The sequence below is a fragment of the Callospermophilus lateralis genome, chromosome 8 (genome assembly GCF_048772815.1).
Source record: "Callospermophilus lateralis isolate mCalLat2 chromosome 8, mCalLat2.hap1, whole genome shotgun sequence".
Taxonomy (NCBI): Eukaryota; Metazoa; Chordata; class Mammalia; order Rodentia; family Sciuridae; genus Callospermophilus; species Callospermophilus lateralis.
In genome coordinates, this window is record NC_135312.1 from 103,024,848 (window position 1) to 103,049,363 (window position 24,516).

At 40.1% G+C, this 24,516-nt stretch overlaps 1 protein-coding gene across 3 annotated transcripts in view; it reads left to right on the plus strand.

The window, feature by feature from the left end:
* Fam13a (family with sequence similarity 13 member A) overlaps positions 1–24,516 on the plus strand; it is a 99,639-nt gene that overhangs the window by 64,762 nt on the left and 10,361 nt on the right. For 2 of the 3 annotated variants that reach the window (XM_076864839.2, XM_076864840.2), the window contains 8 exons: positions 382–529; positions 8,632–8,845; positions 9,533–9,671; positions 10,314–10,395; positions 11,229–11,449; positions 12,049–12,132; positions 20,737–20,832; positions 22,264–22,347. In XM_076864839.2, the coding sequence (XP_076720954.1) occupies positions 382–529; positions 8,632–8,845; positions 9,533–9,671; positions 10,314–10,395; positions 11,229–11,449; positions 12,049–12,132; positions 20,737–20,832; positions 22,264–22,347 (1,068 nt within the window). The remainder of the gene's footprint in view (positions 1–381; positions 530–8,631; positions 8,846–9,532; positions 9,672–10,313; positions 10,396–11,228; positions 11,450–12,048; positions 12,133–20,736; positions 20,833–22,263; positions 22,348–24,516) is intronic. The other variant, XM_076864841.2, reaches the window with a different exon arrangement.

Sequence of the window (24,516 nt, forward strand, 5' to 3'; positions counted from 1 at the left end):
GCGGTGGCTTGCTGTTGTTGTTTACAGTCTGGAGAGCCATGCTCCTTTAAGGAAACACAAACTCCTTTCCCTCATTCCTGGCCCCAATCAGCAATCATCCAGACTGTCAGCTGCCTGCAGTTATCAGGACGAGCTGCCAGTGGAAAATCATCTTGTTTCTCTCACTAAGAAAAGTTAAAGGAGCGAGCACAGATGGACAGCTGCTTTTTGCATGAGAGTGGCCAGCTAGTATCCAGGGGGCATCAAGCTATGATTGTCATTTCCATGCTGCATGCATTAGCAGCTGTGGCTTGGGAGGTCTCATTCAGGAGTGTAATTACTGCAAACGTTTTTGGGTTTTGCTGAACGGTAGCTACTGGGGACATTGTGCTGTTTTTGCAGAGCACCACAATGAAGATCCAGGAGCATCCCAGCATACCTGATACCAAACAGCAGAGGAATCAAGATGCTGATGACCAGCCAGAGAGCTTTGTCTCAGAAGTGCCCCAGTTGGACTTGACGGCATTGTGTGATGAGAAGAGCTGGGAAGGTAGGTGATCACTGGCACTTGGATGATTTAATATCACAAAAGCATATATAAATAAGCATATGTAAGAGGCGGGTAACTGTGTGTGTGTGTGTGAAAGTGAGAGAGAGAGAGAGAGAGAGAGAGAGAGAACACACAAGAGCTAGGCATGCAGAAAAGTAACAGCATTTCTAAGTGACTGAAAATCCTTTACCTGGTATAGGAACACATCTGGTTAAACATTGCCCCAGATAATTGCAATCTAAGAAAGAAAATGTACTTGCCCTTTAGCACAGGGTCACCTTGCAATCTTCCTTTAAATTTTTTTTTAACTCACCAGGAGTAGATATGTGTGACTTTTCCTCCCAGTAGTGCCCAGCAATGTGCATTGTAGGTCTCTGTGAGTATGCCCCATCTTCCCACAATACTTTCCAGCCAGCTACCACTATCATTAAATCTTCCTGGTTTTCAAGAAAGATCTTTTTCTTTGCTTGCTTTTGTTTGTTTTTATGGGTCCACTTTTTTTTTTTTTTAATTCAGGTTAACAAACTTGGATTTGCTTATCAAAGAGAACACTAAATAAAAAGTGCTTCTTACTGAAATCCTATAAGTGTTTTAGGTTGGCTTTTCTGGAGACTTTTGGTGAAAACAATAGAAATATACTTTGAGGAAGACAAGGATAGCCTGGGAGGACACTGCAGCATTTTTCTCAAGCTGCTGCTGCTTTCACAATCCCTGTGTCTTCATCTAAACATGTATCAGTGTGTGTACAAAATACATGCCAGTCCGCCTCTGTACTCTGTGTGGGAAGGAAGGACCTGGGAGGATCATGCTGCTGGATTCAGCACAGAGGCATGACTTAGCAGAGAACCACAACTATGAAAATCAGTCCTTTTCAGCACCCAGATTTCCCCCTCTTCATTCCCTACCCCCTCCTCCTTTTTTTAAGCAAAAAGTTCTGCTTATTACCTGAGATGCAGGATCAAAGGGCGATGGAAAAGACCACTGGTGAAAAGGAGGAGCCCAGTTATGCTCCTGGCAGCCAGGGCTGTATTGAGAACAGGCAGACTGTTTTTATTCTAATTCTCTTTCTTGTAATCTAAGAAACCTGTTCTAGTTCTTGCCATATAATTAGGTAGTCAATCTGAGATTTCTGCACTCTTTCCAACTCAAAGTACGCTCACTAAGGGGGAAAAGAAATGCATGGTTGTTTTGTTTTAAGTGATATATATTTCTGGGTACTGGTTTTTGTCTCATTTTCCTGTACTTTGAAATAATCATGTTTTTAATTCATGCATTGAAAAAAAACCTGCTCTTCCCCACCCCCAAGAGTCTCATAGTAGTGACTGTTGCCCAAATAAAAGAAAAAAGCAATAATAAAAATCAAGGCTGTTTGGGTTTTAGGGATATGGTCTGACATAAAGCTCTAGATAAAAACTAGGATTTGAGGTCAGAAATCAAATTAGTCACCTTTCCCCCTACTCCTCCTCCTGAAATGGACTCAGATTGATTATTGTTATCTTGAGAGATTATAAATCTCTGGCACACTTAAAGGGGCTAATGTAAAGCTAAAAATTCTTTCGAAGAGTAGTTGAAAGCCATTTATAGTTTTCTTAAAACTTTTCATAATGTAAAGAAATTTTCTGCTGGTAAATAATAATGTGAAGAAACCAACACTTTATTTTGGAACTTTTAGATAGAATTTTTTTAAAGCCCATTGGAAAAAAATACATTCTATTCCAAATGGGCTTAGGAAAATGAATTGTGTTATCCATGTAATTTGTGAAATAGCTTTCTATGACTTTTTCTTTCTTTTCTTTCTTTCTTTCTTTCTTTCTTTCTTTTTTTTTTTTTTGCCAGTTTCTGCATTTATTGTTGAACTTGCATATCTTAAAAAATCCACATGGTGGGCTGGGGATATGGCTCAAGGGGTAGCATGCTCTCCTGGCATGCGTGCAGCCCATGTTCGATCCTCAGCACCACATACAAAGATGTTGTGTCCGCCGAAAACTAAAAAATAAATATTTAAAAAATCCCCCCCCTCTCTCTCTTTAAAAAACCACATGGATTTATTTCAAGGCCATTTTTTTTAGTTGTAGGTGGACACACAATATCTTTATTTCATTTTTATGTGGTGCTGAGGATCGAACCCAGTGCTCACACATGCTAGGCAAGCGCTCTACCACTGAGCCATAACCCCAGTCCAAGGCCATTTTGATCATTTGGTTTCTACCCTCAATGAACTTTTTAAAATTGTATATTTATTCCAACTTTCCAAGTTGCATTATGATGGGGACATAACCATAAGTATAGTTAAAATATTGGAATTTCTGAATAAAGGTAGATAAAATGAGAACAACAAATTTCATTGTTGAAATATCACCTTTGTTACAGCTTCAATAAGAAACAAATGGTGGCTTTCCAGTAAGGATGGAATTTTGCATCAGTTTAAGCTGTGCAAGAAAGTATATCAGTGAAAGTAATAATTACCCCAAACATATGAATCAATATCCATCTGTAAACCTCCATCCATGGCCTTCCTAAAGCCACTGTGTGGAGTAACCTCTCCTTTGGGTTTGCTTGCTTGTCCCCTATCCCCATGCCATAGTTGATACTCTGATTAATGTGGAAATGGGGACTCTCTGAGAGGCAGTACTGAGTGAGCAGCCTGCTGGGGTGAGCCCTGTGTTATGTGCTCCCAAGTGGAAATGATGCTCTCTGGTTTCTGCAGCTTAGTATCGTGGAAACGAAAAGAGGAATGAATCCCATAGGTAATGGAGAGTGCAACCCTTAAAAAGTGAACGTAGGATGGGTCTAATCATACTTGTTGGCAGATAACCAAGCTTTTTATTTTTTCACTGTATGTAACTATGTTTTGGGGCACATTATTTGATCTCTCTAAATTATTTGATCTCTGACCCCATTATTATTATTAGGGCTTCTACAAAGTTAAATAAATATATAAATCAAATGTACTATTCTGTATTTTTGAAAACCCTCAGAATTGCATAATTAGAATGTCCTCTGGTCGAAATTCTTGGAGCTGTTGATTTGGAGTACCATTTGTTAAAGTACTGAGGTGAACTCAGCTATTTTATTGAATTTGTCCTGGCAAAATTAAGTTTATAAGGGTAATTTTTAAAGAAAATAAGATACTTCATATATCTTACTAGTAATTTACTGCTTGGAGACAATAACTTTGGAAAAGAAAATTCTCTTTAAAAAATCATGGAGAAACAAAGGATCTTAAAAGATTTCCCAAGGGTATGGGGTTAGAAATGATGGTGGAATGTGGTGGACATCACTATTCAAAGTTCTTGAATAAAGACACGAATTGGTGTGAATATACTTTGTATACAACCAGAGATATGGAAAATTGTGCTCTCTGTGTGTGATAAGAATTGTAATGCGTTCTGCTGTCTTATATAAATTTCAAAAAAAAAAAAAAAAAAAAAGATTTCCCAAGTGAACCCTCCCATCACACAGATAAGAAAACTGACCCCAAACAAATGAGGATTCAAAGTGATACAATTTCCTGATGCCTCTTTCTAAGCATGCTAGTCAAGTGTCATGACGGGCAGAAAATCAGGTGGTGACAAGCCAGACTTCTGGGTTTAAATCTGGATTCTGCCATTTAACCAACTCTGTGGGCAAGTTAACAAACCTGTCTTCACTTTGCCTTAATTTCTAATTTTTAAATAGGTAACAACAGCAGATACTGATGAATAATAGATACAGTAACATCTAATTAGTAAATTTGTCACAAAGATTATATAAGCTAAATATGCAAAGTGCTCAGCATGGTGTGGGTGCTATGAGAATGTTAATTGTTACTATCTTCCATAAATATCTTTAAGGATATTTTGAGGGGAAAAAAAAAATTAGCCTAAGTTTGCTTTCTTTGAAAAAAGAGCCCAGTTCTACCCAATGATCATGGATGGCCCTGACCATAGAGTGATCTAGTAAGTATGAGACCCTCCATGGATTTGCCAAGGACTAACAATATCACTCCAATCTTCTGGAGTCTGGACTGGGAAATGCTGGATTTCTCCAGCTGGGCCTCTGACAGGGCCTTGGCCATAGCTTTGTTAAAGATGTGCAAGAATAAAGACAGGTGGGGTAGTGAATTAGTAACTGATTAAGCAACTGAATGTAATGTGCAGATACATGGATCAAAGTCAACTCCAATGGGGATATTCTCATTAGGTTAAGTCTTCAGCCCTCTCCGATTCCAGGCATTCAGTAATGATTTCAATGGAGCTAATGAAGAACAATTTACTATTTTTACAGTGAGACAAAGCAAATACATGAAATTTAAGGATTAAATATGTGATTGATAAAACCAGCTGCTTAAGTTTCATTCTAAATCTCATAATTTGCAAGATTATTTGAATAATTTAACAGGACGACCATTATTCTAAAATTGAATTTTGAAACCACCGAGAAAAATTGTATAAAATTCTTCCCTCAGTAAAGAGCTTCCCCAGTAGGGCCTACATCTCTCTGTGTGGAATATGCAGGTTCCTTCTAACACAACTGAGAAAAAAGACATCATGCCAAGCAAAGTTATGGCTCTAAATGACATAGTAGGAAATGAAATGTGGAAAACACTGGCTTCCCTAATTCTATGCAGATTTCTTAGAAATAAATCATCTCAATAGCCTGTTTCTTTTGTATAGTAAGTGGACCCATCCAGCTAAGCAAAGAGTAGTTGTGACCCGGTGAACACATGAGCATCACACAGGGTGTCTATTCCCCCTGCCATGAATTTCCTTCATTTCCATGTGTACTATATATATCAATATTGGAACTCCCCAGGACATACTCCTTATTACTTATGTAGCAGGAGTACAACTTTTGTCTCCATTATTTCTGACCTGCTTATCATGTCAGCTGACCTGGGTAGATTAATTTTTAATAGAGAAACATGTCATATTATGTCCAGAGTTCATTGTGAAAAACACATGACTAAAAGCAAAATCACTATATCCAAGGAATTCTGGTCTAGATATGAAAATGCTCTTATTTTAAGTAGTGCTTTGGGATGAAAATCCAATTAGAAGCCTCAAATCTTTTCTGGTTTTCCTTTTAATAATTCCCTTGTAATATCCTTGTCTGTTTCATTGCTCTAGAGTTACTGGTTAAAAATAGAAAATATTTCACAAAATAGCCATTGGTAATGGGCAGTGAATACATCCTCAAAACTGGTTTTCCAAATAGGTAATGCAATTGGACATTTTATGTACCACTTTTCTTATTTATATCTTGCTTGTTTTTCCAGTTAGTACCAATTATCAAAACATGAAATACCTTTGTTCTTATATCATTTTAAACTAAACTATAGAAATAGTTGGTTTTGTTAGTTCTTTTTTATAGTGAACTGTGTATTGTCATTTCACAATTTTCTTGAATAGGATCCTTAAATTATAAGACTGTATGGGATAACTGAAAAGGGAGGAAAAAAAAACAGAAAACATAAAAGAATTTCATGTTGCATAGGTGGGATTTTCATGTCTCTATATGCAGACTAATGATGAAATATTCCTATTTTTTTAAAGTCAAAATTCACAATGCTTAGTGAATTCATTTGTCCCAATGTGCTTTAAACACAGTGGGTTGGAATTTCTTCAACTGTGTATTTCCTATATACCAGTGGTGACAATAGGAAAAGGACACATTTGTTCTTTCTGTCACTGAAGTGATTGGTTGAGAATAGAGTGACAAAATAAAGCTGCATTAACAGGCAAGAAGGGGTAGATGGCCCTGTGTTAGCCACCAAGCATCAATCATGATTTGATTCTGTGGGTACTACTTCATAGTGAATTCAAGATCACAATTTATATTTTATTAGAGACATGTTTGGTTAATGGGCACACTTTTTGCAAAATGATTTGTAGCCAGGGACCGCATTGTTAAAAACTTAAAAATTGGTGGTAATATTTTAAAAGAGAAATTCTGCTAGATTCAAAGAAATTAGAGGACTTTAGGATCTAAGTAATGCCTTTCAAACTGGTCTTTTTGTTTTGTTTTGTTTTGTTTTTGTTTTTTTGATGAGTAGAAATAAACTAATAGCATAGCCATATGCCAATATCAACATTAGACTGTTTTGCCAAAGCCAAAAGGCTTCTTGCCCTTCCCCCGGTTGTTTTGCTCCTTTGCCACTCTGTGGTGAGGTTAGGTTATTGCTGGCTGCACTGCTATTAAAGCCTTCTTAACCCTTTCTCCTCCTGGCTGTGTTCATTTTAGAACTTAAAATTTCTGCTGTCTTATTTAATAGAAGATGTAATCTGGTCAGTTTAACAGATTAATTTTCTGCAACTTCACATGAAATTTTTATTTTCCTACGGATTATTTTCCAAACGGTTTGGTGTTTTTGTTTTGTTTTTTTTCATCCCTTTATGGTGGCAGATCTAAGCGAGCTGCTCATGTCTGAACCCTGCTACTCGGCAGGAGCAGCCTGACAGAGTTTTGTACAAATGATAGCCTCCTCCCATTGTCTCAGCCTCAGCCAAGTGCATCCACAAACATTCTGCATTTTTTAAGTCTCAGTGGGTAAGAATCATTGTCTTCCATGCTGTTTTCATCTTTTGAAATATTTATGTTTGCAGATAACTTGGGTCCCTTTAAATTTGGAGAACCTGTAGCCCTCATTTCATATGAGATTTGCTTTTTGTTTTTAACTTGTGCTTTTTTTTTTTTTTTCCCCTTATTACATTGTCAACTCTTCAGACATTTCAGGCAGTCAGCTCTGTAATTGAGGCACTGGAGCATTCAAAATGAAGACACTGATCTGGAAGTCAGGAGACTTAGCTTCTGGGCCTAACTCTTGTTGTTGATTAGGTTTTTGCTCTAAATTCCTTTGGATTTTGGATTCTGTATCTGTAATCTGCGTTGGATCAGGGGTTCTCAACTCTGGCCCACGTTAACATCGCTCAGACAGCTTTTACATGTGTATAAGGCTGTCTGTCAGTCATTGAGTCATATTTGGTTGGGCATTGTGTCCATCAGTCTATTATATGGGTTGGTGGTATGAGGACTCACGTGTGCGTGGTTACTTAAGTTTTGCCATGTGACTCTAATGTGCAGCAGGGATGAGAAGATCACAAGATTGGATTATGAATGAATTTACACCAGCTCTAATATTCTAGATAAGAAGCTTGAATATGCACTTCAGGCCATTTTATACATGTACCGTTTCATGGCTGAAGGAGCTACTAACTGTTCATGACTCAAACTCTAGGTATCCTGATTTTAAGATCCTGGGCGAATTCCAGCTTTACGTGAATCACTAATCCACAAGTGAATTTAAGCCATAACTGTCTTTTTTTTTAATGCACAGTATTACAAATGAAATACTCCATATCACCTAAAACCTATTTTAAATTATTTTAGATATGATTTTTTAATAAAGAAAAGAATATATTGAGATGGGTCTTACAGTAAATGAAACTAAGTAACCTCCCTCACCTCCTCCAAACTCGATTTTGTGCTGAGTATGTTTTCTTTTCTTACAGATTGTCTAAAAATAACTTGTTCTCTATGAGGCATTCTTTTTTCTTCTTTTGACTAATTTACCTATACTTCTCTCTCTCCCTAGTCTTGAGCAGCTCTTAAGTTGCAACTGCAAAGCACACAGCACAAACATGCTAATCCCACACACTAAGCAGAAGCACACAAAACAGTTTGCCAAATGACCTAAATGGAAGCTGTCAACCCCACCATAAGTAGGCTCTTACAGACTCATGAAGGATGGAACCCGTGGCGCCAGATGCCTCCCTCCCTGACACACTTGCTTGTTTTCAGTAATGCTCTCCCACGGAAAAGTGGTCATGGCTACCCTGCTAGTGAAGTTGGGGACCACCCATTGGCTCTGCTCCTTCAAAGCTGTTCCTCAGGGTTGCCCTAGCAAACTCTTTTTATGAAGGCAAGTGAGAGTGGAGATAAAACGCAGATGATGGCTGTCAAATACAGTGATGATTTGGGTTGGACATAGTGTACTACTCTGGACCTTGGATCTAAAATGAGAACCCATTCAGTGGTCAGCTTCCTAAAACCTTCAGGAAACTTGGGAAATGACCATGCTTTTAAGAAAGCTGTTAACCTCTCACCATTATTTTTTTTTTCAGAACCTATCCCTACTTTCTCATCCTGGCAGCGAGAGAACGTGGACTCTGACGAAGCTCGCCTCTCCCCGCAGGCAGGGCGCCTGATTCGCCAGCTACTGGATGAGGACAGTGACCCCATGCTCTCTCCTCGGTTCTATGCTTATGGGCAGAGTCGCCAGTACCTGGATGACACAGAAGTGCCTCCTTCTCCCCCGAATTCCCATTCTTTCATGAGGTAGGTGATTCTCTGTTGCTGATGAGCAGATGTATCATCCTCACAATATTAAAAAAGATAAGCATGGTGCTGATGGCTGACAAGTTTTTTAAAGTTAAGCAGTGAGCCAGGCATGGTGGTATGCACCTGTAATTCCAGCAACTCGAAAGGCTTGGGACCACAAATTGGGGCCAGCCTCAGCAACTTAGTGAGACCCTTCTCAAAAGCAAAAATTTAAAAATGGCTGTGGGGGTGGCTCAGTAGATAAGCATCCCTGGGTTCAATATCCTGTACCCCCCCCAAAAAAAATTAACATGTAAGTCTACGGAAGAGCAAATCTGAAGTTCTCCACCCTAGTCCGCAGGCTGTCTAGTAGTTTCCCAGTTGAACTGTAACCCAACTGTAGCATCACACATTGAATTTCCATTAGCACTTCATTTTCAAAGCACTCAAAAATTTAACTTTCAGGCCTGCAGAAAACATTTCATTCTAACTTTGCTAATCATAAATGTAAGAGAAAGACCCCCATGATAAGTGAGACATGCAGAGCTCAGCCACAAAATGAATCGGTTAATTTCCTTTCAGTCAAGAGCAGGGGGGTTGTTTTGATTCTTCTCCTCTGTACCACATGGCACCCCACATTCAAGGCCCCTCCCAGCAGTCGGTGACTGCTCAGGGAGTTGATCCAAGTCTTGCCTCTCTGGGTAGGCGGCGAAGCTCTTCTCTGGGTTCCTATGATGATGAGCAAGAGGACCTGACACCCGCCCAGCTCACACGAAGGATTCAAAGCCTGAAAAAGAAGATCCGAAAGTTTGAGGACAGATTTGAAGAAGAGAGGAAGTACAGAGTGAGTGCCCCACAGGCTCCTCTGCCCCTGCTTCTCCCCAGGAAGTGAGAGTTAATTCCTAGGGAATCTCAAAAGGACAGTAAACACTGAGTAGTGAATCCTGTTAAGCTCTAGTCACCAGGTGTCACCATTTTTATTGCACAAGCATAAGTCTACCTGTAAATTTGTCAGTGATCTAGAATGGGGGAAAGTATTGAATGAAATCTTCTGTTTGGCTGAAATTGAATTCAAGATTATTTTCCGAAATTTCATTAATACTGAGCTCATTGTTCTCCGCACTATCCTTAGCGCTTCCTATGAGAGTGGAACAAATGGTGGCTACAGTGTGACCATCAGACTCCTCTGTTTTCTGCTCCTTACAAGTTGAGCCCTACAAATGACAAAAAAGGGGTCAAACACCACACGAGTGCCTGATTATAATGATCCAGGTTTTTAACCCCTGGGGAATTGGAAGCATCAAAATTAACCAGCTAGGTGGAGGATGGAATTACATTTGTGAATTTGCTCTGATGAATTGTGGTTGATTTCTTATTCTTATGACGCTCAACTTTGCCTTCCTAGTTATTAAGAAAGATTATCAAATTTGACAGCTTTTCCCTGCCTTAGTTCTGCATCATTGACTCTAGACTTCCTTTTTTTCAGCCTTCCCACAGTGACAAAGCAGCCAATCCAGAGGTTCTGAAGTGGACAAATGACCTTGCCAAATTCCGGAAGCAACTTAAGGGTAGGTGAAGTTCTGGACCTGTAGTATAGCTTCCATACAAGAAGCTGGGACCAAATCCATCCACTCAGCTCCAATGGGTGCCACTGCTAAGGTATTCCCAGGTCCCGAAGACACTCTCCGGTGCTCCCAGTTCTTCGGGGTCATTTCCATGTCCTCCCATGACTTCAATCACAGGGCAACCAGACCAGCTAAGACATAAATTCTGTAGCATTTCTGCATTTCCCCAAATCACTAGTAGAAGGATGATGGTTTCAAGTCAACACTTCTTAAACACCTGTTTAATATGAGACTTCATCTGCTGTGGTGTTGGGAGAAGTGATGTAGACACAGAGATGAATCTAAAAAGGGTTTGGCCCCTTTCCCTCCAAAAGCTTGCTGTCATTTAGGAGATGGTCATATAAACAACTACCGTGCAAAGTGAAATGATTTCAAAATGAGGTATCCAAGTCAAGTGGCCAGCTAGTGGGTGTTAGAGCCCTTCGACTCTTTAGGTGCTAAGGGAACAGGTCTGGGAAAACATCTGCCCCAGTCTGAGAACAGCTAATAGGCTGGCGTAGCTAAAGCTTGGGTGTTACAGAGCTAAAGCTTTCTCAGGAATTAGGGTTTGGGAAATATTCCAGATAATCCAGGAAGACATTATCATTATTTTGGGTTTTACATAATGACTCAGGGATTTTCAGTGATATTATAATTAGATACTCCCTGAAGAGGGGAAAAAAAAAAAAAAAAAAAGCAAGCCATGGCTAAGCAGTTTGTGACATCACAGAAAAACAATTTGGATTCAGCAGGGCTCAGTTCTCATCTCTGTCTCTTCCCCAAATCTTCTCACTCAGAATCAAAACTAAAGATATCTGAAGAGGACCTAACGCCCAGGGTGAGGCAGCGAAGCAACACACTCCCCAAGAGTTTTGGTTCCCAGCTTGAAAAAGACGAGGAGAAGAAGCAGGAGCTGGTAGATAAAGCCATCCAGCCCAGCGTTGAAGCCACCCTGGAGTCCATCCAGAGGAAGCTCCAGGAGAAGAGGGCAGAAACCAGTCGTCCTGAGGACATTAAGGTGTGGAGGTCCCCAGCCAACTGCTGATGTCATTGCCACCCGCTGGGTAGAGACACAGGGTGTCACATGAATCCCTGTGGAAGGCCATGGTCTGTAAACGGTCCACGTGTCTAGGAAGCAGATGAAACAACTGCGTGTTTCACCTGTGGGCACTTTGGTTTTTGACCCCAGGTTGAAAGCAGACAGCTCTGTCACATGTATTGCGGAATGACCGACCCTATTGAAGTTAATAGTTTATAATTATCTGAGGTGGAAAGATTTTAGACTAAACCTTCAGGACTGTGTAACCTGCTATAGTCATTGCATGGGCCATTCAGCTAGGCCCCGTGTGCCTCACATTCCTGCTGTCCTCGGTGCTCCACACGCCTTTGCTGCCACATGGGAGCCCCAGGTCGTTAATGATGGTTCTGTTGTGTTGTCTGTGTTGCTGGCTAGAGGTCAGGATTAGCTCATTCCTAAGTGAGCTTTGGACAGAGCCAGGGAGAACTGTTGAACGAGGATTATTTTTAACCCTCCTTTAGGAGGTTTGTTTAAATAAAGAAGTTGGAATGTTCACAGGTGTTTTCCCCTTTTCATTTCTTATCCCTGTGTTTATTCAGGATATGACCAAAGACCAGATTGCTAATGAGAAAGTGGCTCTGCAGAAGGCGCTCCTCTATTATGAAAGCATTCACGGAAGGCCGGTATGTGATACGCTGCATTTTCTGATTGGGGTCAATGGTCTGACTTTGGGACCAGGTTTTCTATGTTCAGTATCTTGTAAATGGAGTTCCCTATTGTTTGCTCTCTTCACTTGTAAAGGAGGTTTACTACCTGTTTACACCATATCACAACTTTTTGAAGGCTCAGTCAGTTAAGAGAACTCTGTTATCTGGTCGATGCTAAACTTAAATTCCAGGGAAAGTTAGCATGTAGCAAAAATGAAGTCACTGGTGTCCCTATTTGAGGAGGGAAAAGGTGGAGCAGAGGGATGCAGGGGCAGAGGTAGTTCAGAGGAGGTGCATAGCCCAGGTGTGAGGAGACGTCCCTGTCCCAGGTCTGTCCCCATAAGCTGCCGTTTTCTCTAAGCTTACTCATCCAACTGCAGTGCAATTGCAGCCAGTGCTTGTTTTTGAGGACTTTCAGCTGTGTTCACAACCAAAATGTGAGGTATCCAAAATATGGCTTTGTGTTTTCATAACAGCAGGAAGCATTTGAGGTGGTTTGTTTGTCAGCAAGTGTTTGTTGAACGTTAGTTGCTAGCTGTGGGGGGACAGCAGCATGATAGGCTTCTGCCGTCTTCCTTGAGGAACATATAATCAGACATTGTTTTTGTCGGTTACTCTTAGCAACATTCTTTCTGTTTTCAGTGTTATTTAAAATTCGACAAAACAAATTCTTAAAAGCAGGTATAAGGAATTATGAAACTTAGGTTCAAAGATAGATTTTTATATAACCAAAAAGCATAGTTTCAGTCACAACTAGATAATGGATAGAGTTGTTTCATCTAAAATATAATCTTAAGTCTTTTAAATAAAGAAGCTTCCAGGGCTGGGGATGTAGCTCAGTGGTAGAGTATTTGCCTCACATGCCCATGGCCCTGGGTTTAATCCCCAGCACTGCCAAATAAAAAATAAAAGCGCTTCCAGAATGATTTCCTAAACTTCCCCCCCCCACCCCAATTCTTGGAATTGAACCCAAGCTTTTGCACAAGCTGAGCAAATGCTCTACCACTGAGCTACACCCCTAGCTACTAGTCTCTACACGGGTGAGGGCAGGGATTCTAGGCCTTGTTCACCTAGTGATGAACCTAATCTTCAGCAGCTAACGTGAGACCTGACATACAGCATGAGCCCAGTGACTAGCTGCAGAATACATTTTCCACTGCATTTTGGTTTTGAATATATCAGGTTTAAATTAAAAAAAAAAAAAATTGCTGGCGCTGATGATGATTGATTTTGCTGGCCGGTCCCTGCAGTGGAAAAATACCAGTACCCTGGGATAACTATGTTCATGCTTCAGCCAAGTTTTTTTTTTTTTTTTTCCCCAAGTTTTGTAAAGGCATTGAACCAAACAGTAAGTGCTCTGGAGCTCAAATATATTGTGCAACTTTCTTCTTTTCAAGTGGAGTATTCTGAACTTGTATAGGTAGAACTGAACACTTCTATGGACAGAGAAGAACCCCTTTTCCACCATGACCTTAGACCGTAAGTGTAGATCTCGTTGTGGCCAACAGGCAGGCTTTGGCGATGCTGTGTGTTTTCTTCCTTTAATGTTTTTTCCTTTTCTTGTGTGGATCCCAGTTATGACATTGCTGGGCTTCTTCAAGGGCTTCCTTGCCTGAGGCTCCCAAGAGCTCACAGCTGCCTTCTAGACTGTCTTAACTTTGCTGCCAGTTCACTCTTTTGTGTGCTGCTGTTTGTTGCTCAGACCTGGGCAGATTCATTCCACCTGGATGAAGGCCTCGCCCAGTCACTGTGAATCTTAGAGTCACAGATCTGGATTCGGAACCACCCCAACTGAGATTAACTCTGTGACATTAGGCGACTTGGGTAACCTCTTTGGCCCGCAGTGCTGTGTTTTTAGAGTAGATGTCTGTTTTGGGTTGTCATGGAAATTAAATGAATTACAGAGAGACACACAGACAGACATGTATACATATATTTATGGGTAAGATGTTTGGCACTGAGGAAGTGGGACAGGGTGACTTTGGGGTTTGCAGAGTAAATGATAGTTTTTACTTCTGTCACAATTATATGTTCTACTCTCTGCGGCCAACTTCTGATTAAATGATTAAACCAGGAAAAAGAATGCACCTTTTTTACTCTCTTATCAGTTCTTGGTCCTCCTTATTCATTTCTCTTTCATCATTCTTTCTGATGGGTCCTCGCATCTCATAGGATGGGAACGAATGCTCTAGGAAACTTGAGTGTTGTTGTTTTTTTTTTTTTCTGGTCCCAGGCCAGACTCCGCCTCTCTCTGGAAAGCGATACACCAACCTTCTCAGGAAAAGCAGAGTTCATTTGATATCTGGCCAGTCTGAAAATCAAATACTGAACTTTTCTTAGATCCATGGTGTTGCCATGAACCCTGATCTGTAAATATCATTTGGACAGGATACTTAGACAAAAAAATAAAGATACTTCCAGAACTAAACTTTCATTCCAAGTCCCAATTTTTGAGAAGCCAGGTGCTCAGAACTCATGGGTCTTTGCTGAGTCCACAGATTCTGGTTTTAAAAGACTATCAGGATCACAGGTCAAAACAGCTGCTGTTTCTATGCATTCACAATTTACCATTCACCTTTATGGTTCTGTCCAGGTAATTGCAACCAAAGTGACGTAGGGCAGTTTTGTTTGCTTTAACAGAGCATGCTATAGATGGAAAACAAGAATTCACACATGGGCACGTCAGAAGTGTGTCCTTTTCAGCATTTAAGGATCTCATAAAAAGACCACAGCACAGAAAAGTAGAGCAAAAAACTGCAGCTCATTGTGGTGCCTTTAGTGTACAACAGGCTTTGGTCATAAATATTTGAGGGAGAGAATAAGTTGTTTGATCAGAACTCATGGGTTCTTCTTGAGTCTTTTTGCTCACTGGCATCTTTTAACCCTGTGTTTCAAAACTGTGGGGCCTAGTACAGCGTAAACATAGCCAGGTACACATTTATGCCAATCATAGAGTCATATATAAATGCTACCCTTTGGTTAGCTGCTGTTTGGGATTTTCTGAATCTTTGCATAGCCAGCCTACTATTATTACCTTAAAATGAAGAAATGAAAGTTGGCATTTTCCAAATTAGTAATTCAAGAAGGCAACAGTTATAAGAGTCTATCTCATTTTGTCTTCCCGCAGTTTTGTGATGCACAGGTACACTCCCCAACACACACAGACACACACACACACAAACACACACACTCAGACTACTTTGTTTTATTGAGATTTTGAAGCAGTGTAATTTTTGTATATCTATAGTATATTTTCTCACAAATTGTGTTTTTATGCCACTGTTCAGAGATCTTTGTTAACTCAACATAGGCAGAGCTCTCAGCTTGGAAGGCAGACTTCAAGGACAGCCAAGTCAAATCCTGTCAAGTCAAGTACCTTAAAATGAAGAAATGAACATCAACACATTGTGTCAAGATCCTGCTTCACTTATTTGTGAAGGGAAAGAAACTTAAACTGGGAGTCGGTAGACTTGGGTTTTGACCCAGCTCTATTGCCTCAGGCAAATCATTACCCTAACATTACCTATTAACTTTATCGTGTGAACATATAACACTTTTCTAACTCTAAGATTGCATTATTCCAGTTTTGTCTTTTCTTCATATGTGATTCATTTTACCATTCACCTTTATGGTTCTGTCAGGTAATTGCAGCCAAAGTGATGTAGGGCAGTTTGGTTTGAGGCTAAAACAAAACCATCCCAAAAGATAAAGGCAGGCAAACACAGTTATCTAATCAGGCCCGTATGATTTCCAATCAAGACTCTATACTCATTAAATGTGGACAATTATTGGCTAATGTTCCCATTGTGTTTTGAAATATTATCTGAAACTTACTGAGTAACAAATAGGGTAGTAAGTGAGCACTAGAAAAAAATTTTAAATCATAAGCAAAGACAGTAGGAAGTGCTGCCTTTGCCCTTTAGATCTTCATATCTTGATAGTTATGTTTTGATTTGTGTGTAAAAATACACCTTAATAATAATCCTATTTCCACACATTGGAAAATCATTCAGCATTACCATTTAAATGAAAACTAAAGTTTTAAAAGAGGAATGAGTGGATTTTGAAGAGATAGTACACAACATATTGGGCCTAAAGTCATTTTCAAACAATTATGGGTTGTCAAGATTTTCTAATCTGAATTCTGCTGTTTACCAGTTAGGAAAGTGAGGCTCAGAGAATTTCAGTGGCCATCTTTGCTGGTCTGAGCTTAAGAGCGGAATTGATGGGTTGCAGGTTCAACCTTGACACATAACTGCCACATAGTTCTCCAAGGTACTCCGCCCCCACCAGCGGGGAAGGAGACTTCCGGTTGTCCAGTCCTCTTGCCACCACTTGACACTGTTGGTCTTTCTGTGCTAGCCCTTGTGATGGGTGTGTAGTAATAACACCTGTGGTTTGATTCTCAGTCTTTTTCATAAAAAATAATGAGTTCCCTTCCAGTCTCCCTTTACTATTGTGATAATGGAAGCAACAGAAGTGAGGTAGTGGTTGTTATTTCACTAATGATGCGAAATCCACAAAATGTTTTGCATGATGGTAGTCTCTTCTCCTAGCTTGTGGTGTTAATCCAAAATGCACTTACTGTTGATCCCTTTGAGACTGGCAAAGACAAACAGCAACAAAGGATGATCCATTACCCATGACCTAGCATTGTTGTTGAAGTTGAAAGTTCAAAAGACCCCTAAGAGAAAGGTCAAAGCTAGATACTACTTAGGCTCTTTCCTACCTCTGCAACTCTTGCCTTATCAGGTGTAGAGTAGTTAAAAAAAAAAAATACAGAAGACAAATAGCTGACTTGAAAACAAAGAGATTTCATCTCATTCCTCATTGAAGTAACCAAAAGAAAATGTATGCTTACCTGTGAATTGGTCATACCTATTTAGGTTGGCAACAGTCATCCACTTATTTTGTAAATATTTATGAAACATTTCCATTATGTCAGGCTTTGAAATAGTGACTAGGGATACAAAAACAAGGTCCTGCTCTCAAGGGGCTACAGTTTAAATAAGGAGACAGATGTGTAAACAGTTACTATAGAGTATAAAAGTTTATAAAATTGCAAGGCATACACAGAGTGGGGTGGTGACATGAAGGAGAGGATTAGTCTCCCCAAGTAGGGGATGTTAGAAGACACTTGCATGCAGGGAGGTGGCTCGTGATACGGAATTTGTCAAAGGAGCAGAGAGGAAGCCATTTCAGGGGAGAAGGAAATTGACAAGGAGGTTTTATGATGGCCTCCTTTAATTCTGGAGCTTGAGGTATGATGGGGGCAGAGAGAAGCAGCAGGTCATGAGCAACTTCAAATGCTATGCCAGGGAGTTGGGCTTGATTGTTCCCTACTGCCTAGAGAATTCATCCTTTAAACATTTTGAGCCCTGTGCCAGATTTTAGGGAAACAAGGATGAGTGAGTCATCCATGTGCTCTTTCAGCAAATGTTTCTTGAATACCTGCTGTTTGCCAGAATCTTCTTTTTAAAAACACAATGATTTCATGGAGCACAAAGGCATGTAAATAACTTGGGGACCGCATGATATGCATTATAATAGAAACACAAGCTTTCTTCTTCCATGGACCCAGGAACTAGTGAGTCCTCTGGGAATTTTGAACCTTTGAGTAGTTTTAAGCAGGAACTTAAAAATGACCATTGTTTGTTGCTTGGTACAAATATTTATATTTTTCCTTTTTAAAAAATTTTCCATACCTTTTATTGGTGCATTGTGGTTGTACATAATGGTAGGTTTTGTTGTTACATATTGGTACATGCACACAATATCACAACATAATTTGGCCAATATCACTCTGCAGCATTTCCCCCACCAGCCTTATAGTCCTTTTTCTTTTTTTTTTTTTTTTTTTTAATTGGTTATTCAAAACATTACAAAGATTGCAGAATCACATCGGTAACACATCCACATTTTTACATAATACCATAATAGTAACTGTTGTATTCTGTTACCTTTCCTATCCTCTACTATCCCCCCTCCCCTCCCCTCCCATCTTCTCTTTCTACCCCATCTACTGTAATTCATATCTCTCCTTATTTTTTCCCCATTCCCCTCACAAACTCTTATATGTAATTTTGTATAACAATGAGGGTCTCCTTCCATTTCCAAGAAATTTCCCTTCTCTCTCCCTTTCCCTCCCACCTCTTGTCCCTGTTTAATGTTAATCTTTTCCTCCTGCTCTTCCTCCCTGCTCTGTTCTTGGTTGCTCTCATTATATCAAAGAAGACATTTGGCATTTGTTTTTTAGGGATTGGCTAGCTTCACTTAGCATAATCTGCTCTAGTGCCATCCATTTCCCTGCAAATTCCATGATTTTGTCATTTCTTAGTGCTGCGTAGTACTCCATTGTGTATAAATGCCACATTTTTTTTATCCATTCATCTATTGAGGGGCATCGGGGTTGGTTCCACAGTCTAGCTATTGTGAATTGTGCTGCTATGAACATCGATGTGGCAGTATCCCTGTAGTACGCTCTTTTGAGGTCTTCAGGGAATAGTCCGAGAAGGGCAATAGCTGGGTCAAATGGTGGTTCCATTCCCAGCTTTCCCAGGAATCTCCATACTGCTTTCCATATTGGCCTCACCATTTTGCAGTCCCACCAGCAATGTATAAGAGTACCCTTTTCCCCACATCCTCGCCAGCACTTGTTATTGTTCGACTTCATAATGGCTGCCAATCTTACTGGAGTGAGGTGGTATCTTAGGGTGGTTTTGATTTGCATTTCTCTGACTGCTAGAGATGGTGAGCATTTTTTCACGTACTTGTTGATTGATTGTATGTCCTCCTCTGAGAAGTGTCTGTTCAGGTCTTTGGCCCATTTGTTGATTAGGTTATTTGTTTTCTTATTGTTTAATTTTTTGAGTTCTTTGTATACTCTGGATATTAGGGCTCTATCTGAAGTGTGAGGAGTAAAAATTTGTTCCCATGATGTAGGCTCCCTATTTACCTCTCTTATTGTTTCTCTTGCTGAGAAAAAACTTTTTAGTTTAAGTAAGTCCCATTTGTTGATTCTTGTTTTTAACTCTTGTGCTATGGGTGTCCTATTAAGGAATTTGGAGCCTGACCCCACAATATGTAGATCGGAGCCAACCTTTTCATCTATCAGACGCATAGTCTCTGATTTGATATCAAGGTCCTTGATCCATTTTGAGTTAACTTTTGTGCATGGCGAGAGGAGGGGATTCAGTTTCATTTTATTGCATATGGATTTCCAGTTTTCCCAGCACCATTTGTTGAAGATGCTATCCTTCCTCCATTGCATGCTTTTAGCCCCTTTATCGAATATAAGATAGTTGTAATTTTGTGGATTGGTTTCTGTGTCCTCTATTCTATACCATTGGTCCACCCGCCTGTTTTGGTACCAGTACCATGCTGTTTTTGTTACTATTGCTTTGTAGTACAGTTTGAAATCTGGTATCGCTACACCTCCTGATTCACACTTCCTGCTTAGAATTGCTTTTGCTATTCTGGGTCTTTTATTTTTCCATATGAATTTCATGATTGCTTTATCTATTTCTACAAGAAATGCCGTTGGGATTTTGATTGGCATTGCATTGAACCTATAGAGAACTTTTGGTAATATTGCCATTTTGATGATGTTAGTTCTGCCTATCCATGAACAGGGTATATTTTTCCATCTTCTGAGATCTTCTTCTATTTCTCTCTTTAGGGTTCTGTAGTTTTCATTGTATAAATCTTTCACCTCTTTTGTTAGGTTGATTCCCAAGTATTTTATTTTTTTTGAGGCTATTGTGAATGGGGTAGAGTCCTTTTTCTTTATTCCACTGATCTCTTTGATTTTCATGAGACTACCCGCAGTGCACGCGTGTACACACACACACTCTCCCCCTCCCTCCCTCCCTCTCTCTCTCCCCCTCTCCCCCTCTCTTCCTCCCTCCCTCTCTCTCTCCCCCTCCCTCCCCCTCCCCCCTCCCCCCTCCCTCCCTCCCTCTCTCTCCTCTCTACCTTTCTCTTCTCTTTCCTCTCCAGCTTTCACATATGAGAGAAAACATGACCCTTGAGCATCTGAGTTTGGCTTATTTTACTTAACATAATGGTTTCTAGTTCTATTCATTTTCCTGCAAATGATGTCATTTTGTTTTTCTTTATGGCTGAGTAAAACCCCATTGTTCATATATATATATCACATTTCCTTTATCCATTCATTCACTGAGACAGACACCTAGGCTAGTTCCATAGTTTGGCAGTTGTGAATTGTTATGAACATGCATATGTCATAGCAATTGTATGCCTGTGTCACTATAGCATGATGACTTTAGTTCTTTAGGATAATTACCAAGGACTGGGATAGATAGGAAGAATGGCCATAGTTCTGATTTATGAAAAGCAATACTACCAATAGAATGATTTTCACTGATCTACCACTGAAGTATGTATTTTAAATATTTGTTGAATAAGTAATAGTTTAAATAAACTCTTTAAAAAAGACTCGAGTTGTAATATCTGTATTTTCTGTAGGACACAAGGGCCCACCAAGGGCTGTTCTCTTGGACAGCTGGTAGGATGAGTCCTGGAAACTGGCTTCTTAATAATCTTGTCCTTGCTTTTCAGGTGACAAAGAATGAACGTCAGGTTATGAAGCCACTATACGACAGGTACCGGCTAGTGAAACAGATCCTGTCCCGGGTCAACACTGTACCCATCATTGTGAGTGCAATACCCGCCTATTGTTGATACACTCCCTTTCTCACTGAAAGAACTCTGGGTATATTAATAGGGCTCTAACCTGCTTTCTCATGAAAGGAAAGGCTTGAACCAGTTATTAATATCCATGGCCCACAAGCTTGAGGAATGAAGACTTTATCAGACTTCTGAGCACATCTGAAGCTTATAGAATCCGCCCCCCCACACACTTTGGGGAGACACACTTTGGCCATATATATCTATCTAACATGCTGAGCCACCTCCCCGACCCTTTCCTCAAAGACAGAGCACAGGGGACAGGGGCTATACCTTCTCCAGGCTCTTCACTCCAAACAGTACCTCTCTAGTCCCAGGGGCTCTGTCCACACTCTTTCCTCATCCCACAGAGGGACAGCTCCCTGAGAGTCCAATCCAGGGAGGATCCTCTAAGGAACTCTAGAAAGAGTCTCCTGCTCTTGGGTGCTGTGGAGAAGTAGAGGGAGTGTAAGAAAAGGGAGTCAAGCTAATGGTTCTGAGGTAGCCCTCTGTGTCCACCATCCTTGGGCTCGCTGTTCTTGGCCCCTGGATTGTTATCTTGTCAGGTTAGGGAGCAGCAAGGCCATCCAGCACCAGCCAGCCTGCTCCCATCCCTTAGCCCAGCCACAGGGCATCCACCCCTGGTCACTTAAGTGGGATGTTAGTGCCCTCCCCACCTCTAGGGGGCGGGGACATTACCTGATTGGTTGCCCTTATGCCCTGACCTGACTTTCTTTATGGGCACTCACCCCCTCACTTTGAAGTCACTGCAGAGATCCATATTCATTTCAGCTGCTGATCTCGTCTGTTCCTTCCTTAAATCCCCTGGTTTTTCCTAGGCCTACAAAATGCTTTTATATTTCTTTTAACGTGATTTATTTTTTTTTATGACTAAGGGAGGATACAGGCAGCTGTATTTGAAGACAGCTACTCTTCTAGAAATTTCCTATAGAATAAACTCATAAATAAATGGATTGAATCTAAGGAATCGTTTTCTTTCTCCAGTTAAGAACCCTTAGGGTTCCTAAACAGAGAAGGTAGATGACGTTCGTGTTGCTTTTTGAGCTTGGCTATTCTCCTTAGCTGATTGTAGTGTTCTAGTTACTGTGACCAGGAGGAAAGAGGAAAGAGAGTCAAGTACGTTTGCCTTTAGGATTTTTCTGAGTGTTTGGTTAACCTAGTCACATGCTCTTCTTGTCCCAGTTGTCTTCCCTGATGGATGGGTGTGGGCTCTGAAGGGAAGCTACAACTTGGAGAAGAATTTGGGTCATTTTAGGTTTTCCGGGGAGGTTTAGGTGGGAAGGGGTTAGAATCGTTAAAAGACTGTCATCAAATACTGGTGTGGCCAGAGGAAGCCCAGAGGAGGAGGGAGAGGGGAAGGGGTTCTCAATGTAACCTACTTGTTAACACCTGTCACAGGGTTCCCCCTCCAGCAAGCGGAGAAGCCCTTTGCTGCAACCAATTATCGAGGGTGAAACTGCTTCCTTCTTCAAGGAGATAAAGGTGAAGACCTCAGCTGCTAACCCATAGCGAAACTCGCATCTCCCATCCTGTGGGAAAAGGCTGTGATTGTGCCCTTGGGTGATGGCTTCTTGTAATGTGCCCATAGCCACCTTTAAACACTCCCCTTCTACTTAGATCGTAGACTAGCTGATTTCCTTAGTCTCATTTCGTTCTCCGCTCTTTAGTTTTTACTTTGCTTTCAGAACTCATTTTGTTTTCCAGAATCTTTTTTATTCTGCTTTGTTTTTCCCAGCTGGGGAATGGATTTTCTGTATTCCAAAAAATCTTAAATTAGTTCATTAGACTAACTTTAAAAAAAAAAAAAAATTCACATACCAAGTGTATTTTAAAAAGCAATTAGAAACGTATAATGCAATGAAAAGTTATACTTTCATAGCTGAATACCAAGTTGTCTTTGACAGATTTGCTGGTGGTTTCACCCACTTTTCCTTCCCCCACCATATTTATTCCTCGGGACCAGTGTTACCATCAGTGCTTCATCTGTGGATGTGGTGCTGTGACTGGCAGTCACTAGAACATATGCCTTGGTTTTTTTCCAGGAGTAATTATGAATTTCATACAGATAATCCCTGTCATCCATGGCTGCCTTCACTAGAAGAGGCGGTGCCTTCTGTGCCTGTGGGACCCTAATTGGTCATACTAGGATCAGCCTCTGGTGTGTGTTTGTTTCTAGACAACTGAACATTTAAAATGGACTGCCTAATATGGGACTCTAGAGATGAAAATTAAAGGCACTTTTTTTAAAAAAAAAATCATGACTGTTTTTTGAAGTTGTTTAGGTTTGAAGAGAGAGTGAAACTCAAAAAATAGTGAGTTTTAAGTTTCACCGGTCATATTCTGTGACACGTCCATTTGTTTAGTGTAGTTAGGAATGATTTTTCAGAATAATCTTTCCTACTGAGGGACAGAAATTGAAAACTTCATTTTCTTGCCTAAGGTAAGGTGTCACAAGCTACAAAGTCAGCTTTTATCTACTTGATTCCTTTTCTTACATCTTAGAGATCTAAAATTCTTGATATGTCTAATTTAAGGTATTCGCCAATGACTGTGCTTACTGCTCATATTATCAAGCAGAACTTATGAATATGCTCTAAATGCTATTGAGACATCTGGGCCAGTGTGCTACATTGTGTCTTTAAAAATAGGGCTATTTTCTTATAATATGCCTTGATGTTGATAAAAGATGATACATTTTGTCTAGCAGGTAATTTTGCATAATTGAAGAAATTTGTGCAATTGTGTGTATGAAAATTAACATGTTTCTCTTGGCATGTAGTGAAATCGCTACTGGAGGAAAATGTGGTTTTGAATACATCCAAAATATGGCACTCGATAATTGCCTCATTAAATGAATGGAAGATAGCCTAATGGTACTCTTCTTTTAAAAGGATATTATTCCCATTCTTATTCTTAGGCTTAATATTTTTTCACAAAAATAGCTCGGCCATGGATTATTATCTCTGACCCACATCATAGTCAAAAGTTTTAGATAATTTTCCAATGACTCTGATGCTTTTGTAAACAGTGCTGCCTTTTGGATTGTGTTGTTCCTATTAGCCAGGCTTATTCACATGTATTTTGACTGCACTGATTCTTGTTATTTCTGATACAATTTAGAATCTGATGTGTTGCAAATAAGTTTGTATCTAATGGTTTCTTTAAACCCCATCCCTGGTTTAATTGCTTATAGGAGAGAATCAGCTGTGTAAGAAACAGGGCTCAAATTCTGAAACCCTGGATATTCCAGCCCAAAGAACCTAGTCAGTTCTCTACCTTCTGCAGGGATCTCCTCTAAAACTTCCTTAGTAGAATAGAAACACTGCCCCTGCAGAGGGATCCCATCATCAAGCTCAAAACACTTACAGAGATGGGGAGGGTACGGTGGCTCCTAATAGCTAAAAATGTATTTTTTAAATATTTTTTAAATTATAAAGCATAACTTAATTATATGTGCAATTTAAATATCACAATGAGGGCTGGGGATATGGCTCAGTAAGTAGAGTGTTTGGCTCGTAGGCACAAGGCCCTGGGTTCAATCCCGAGCACCAAAAAAAAAAAAAATTTTTAAAAAGGTAAATATCACATTGAAAATTATCACATTTATAGTTACTATCAGCTTATTTCATTCTATCCAGTGGGCTTGGTTTT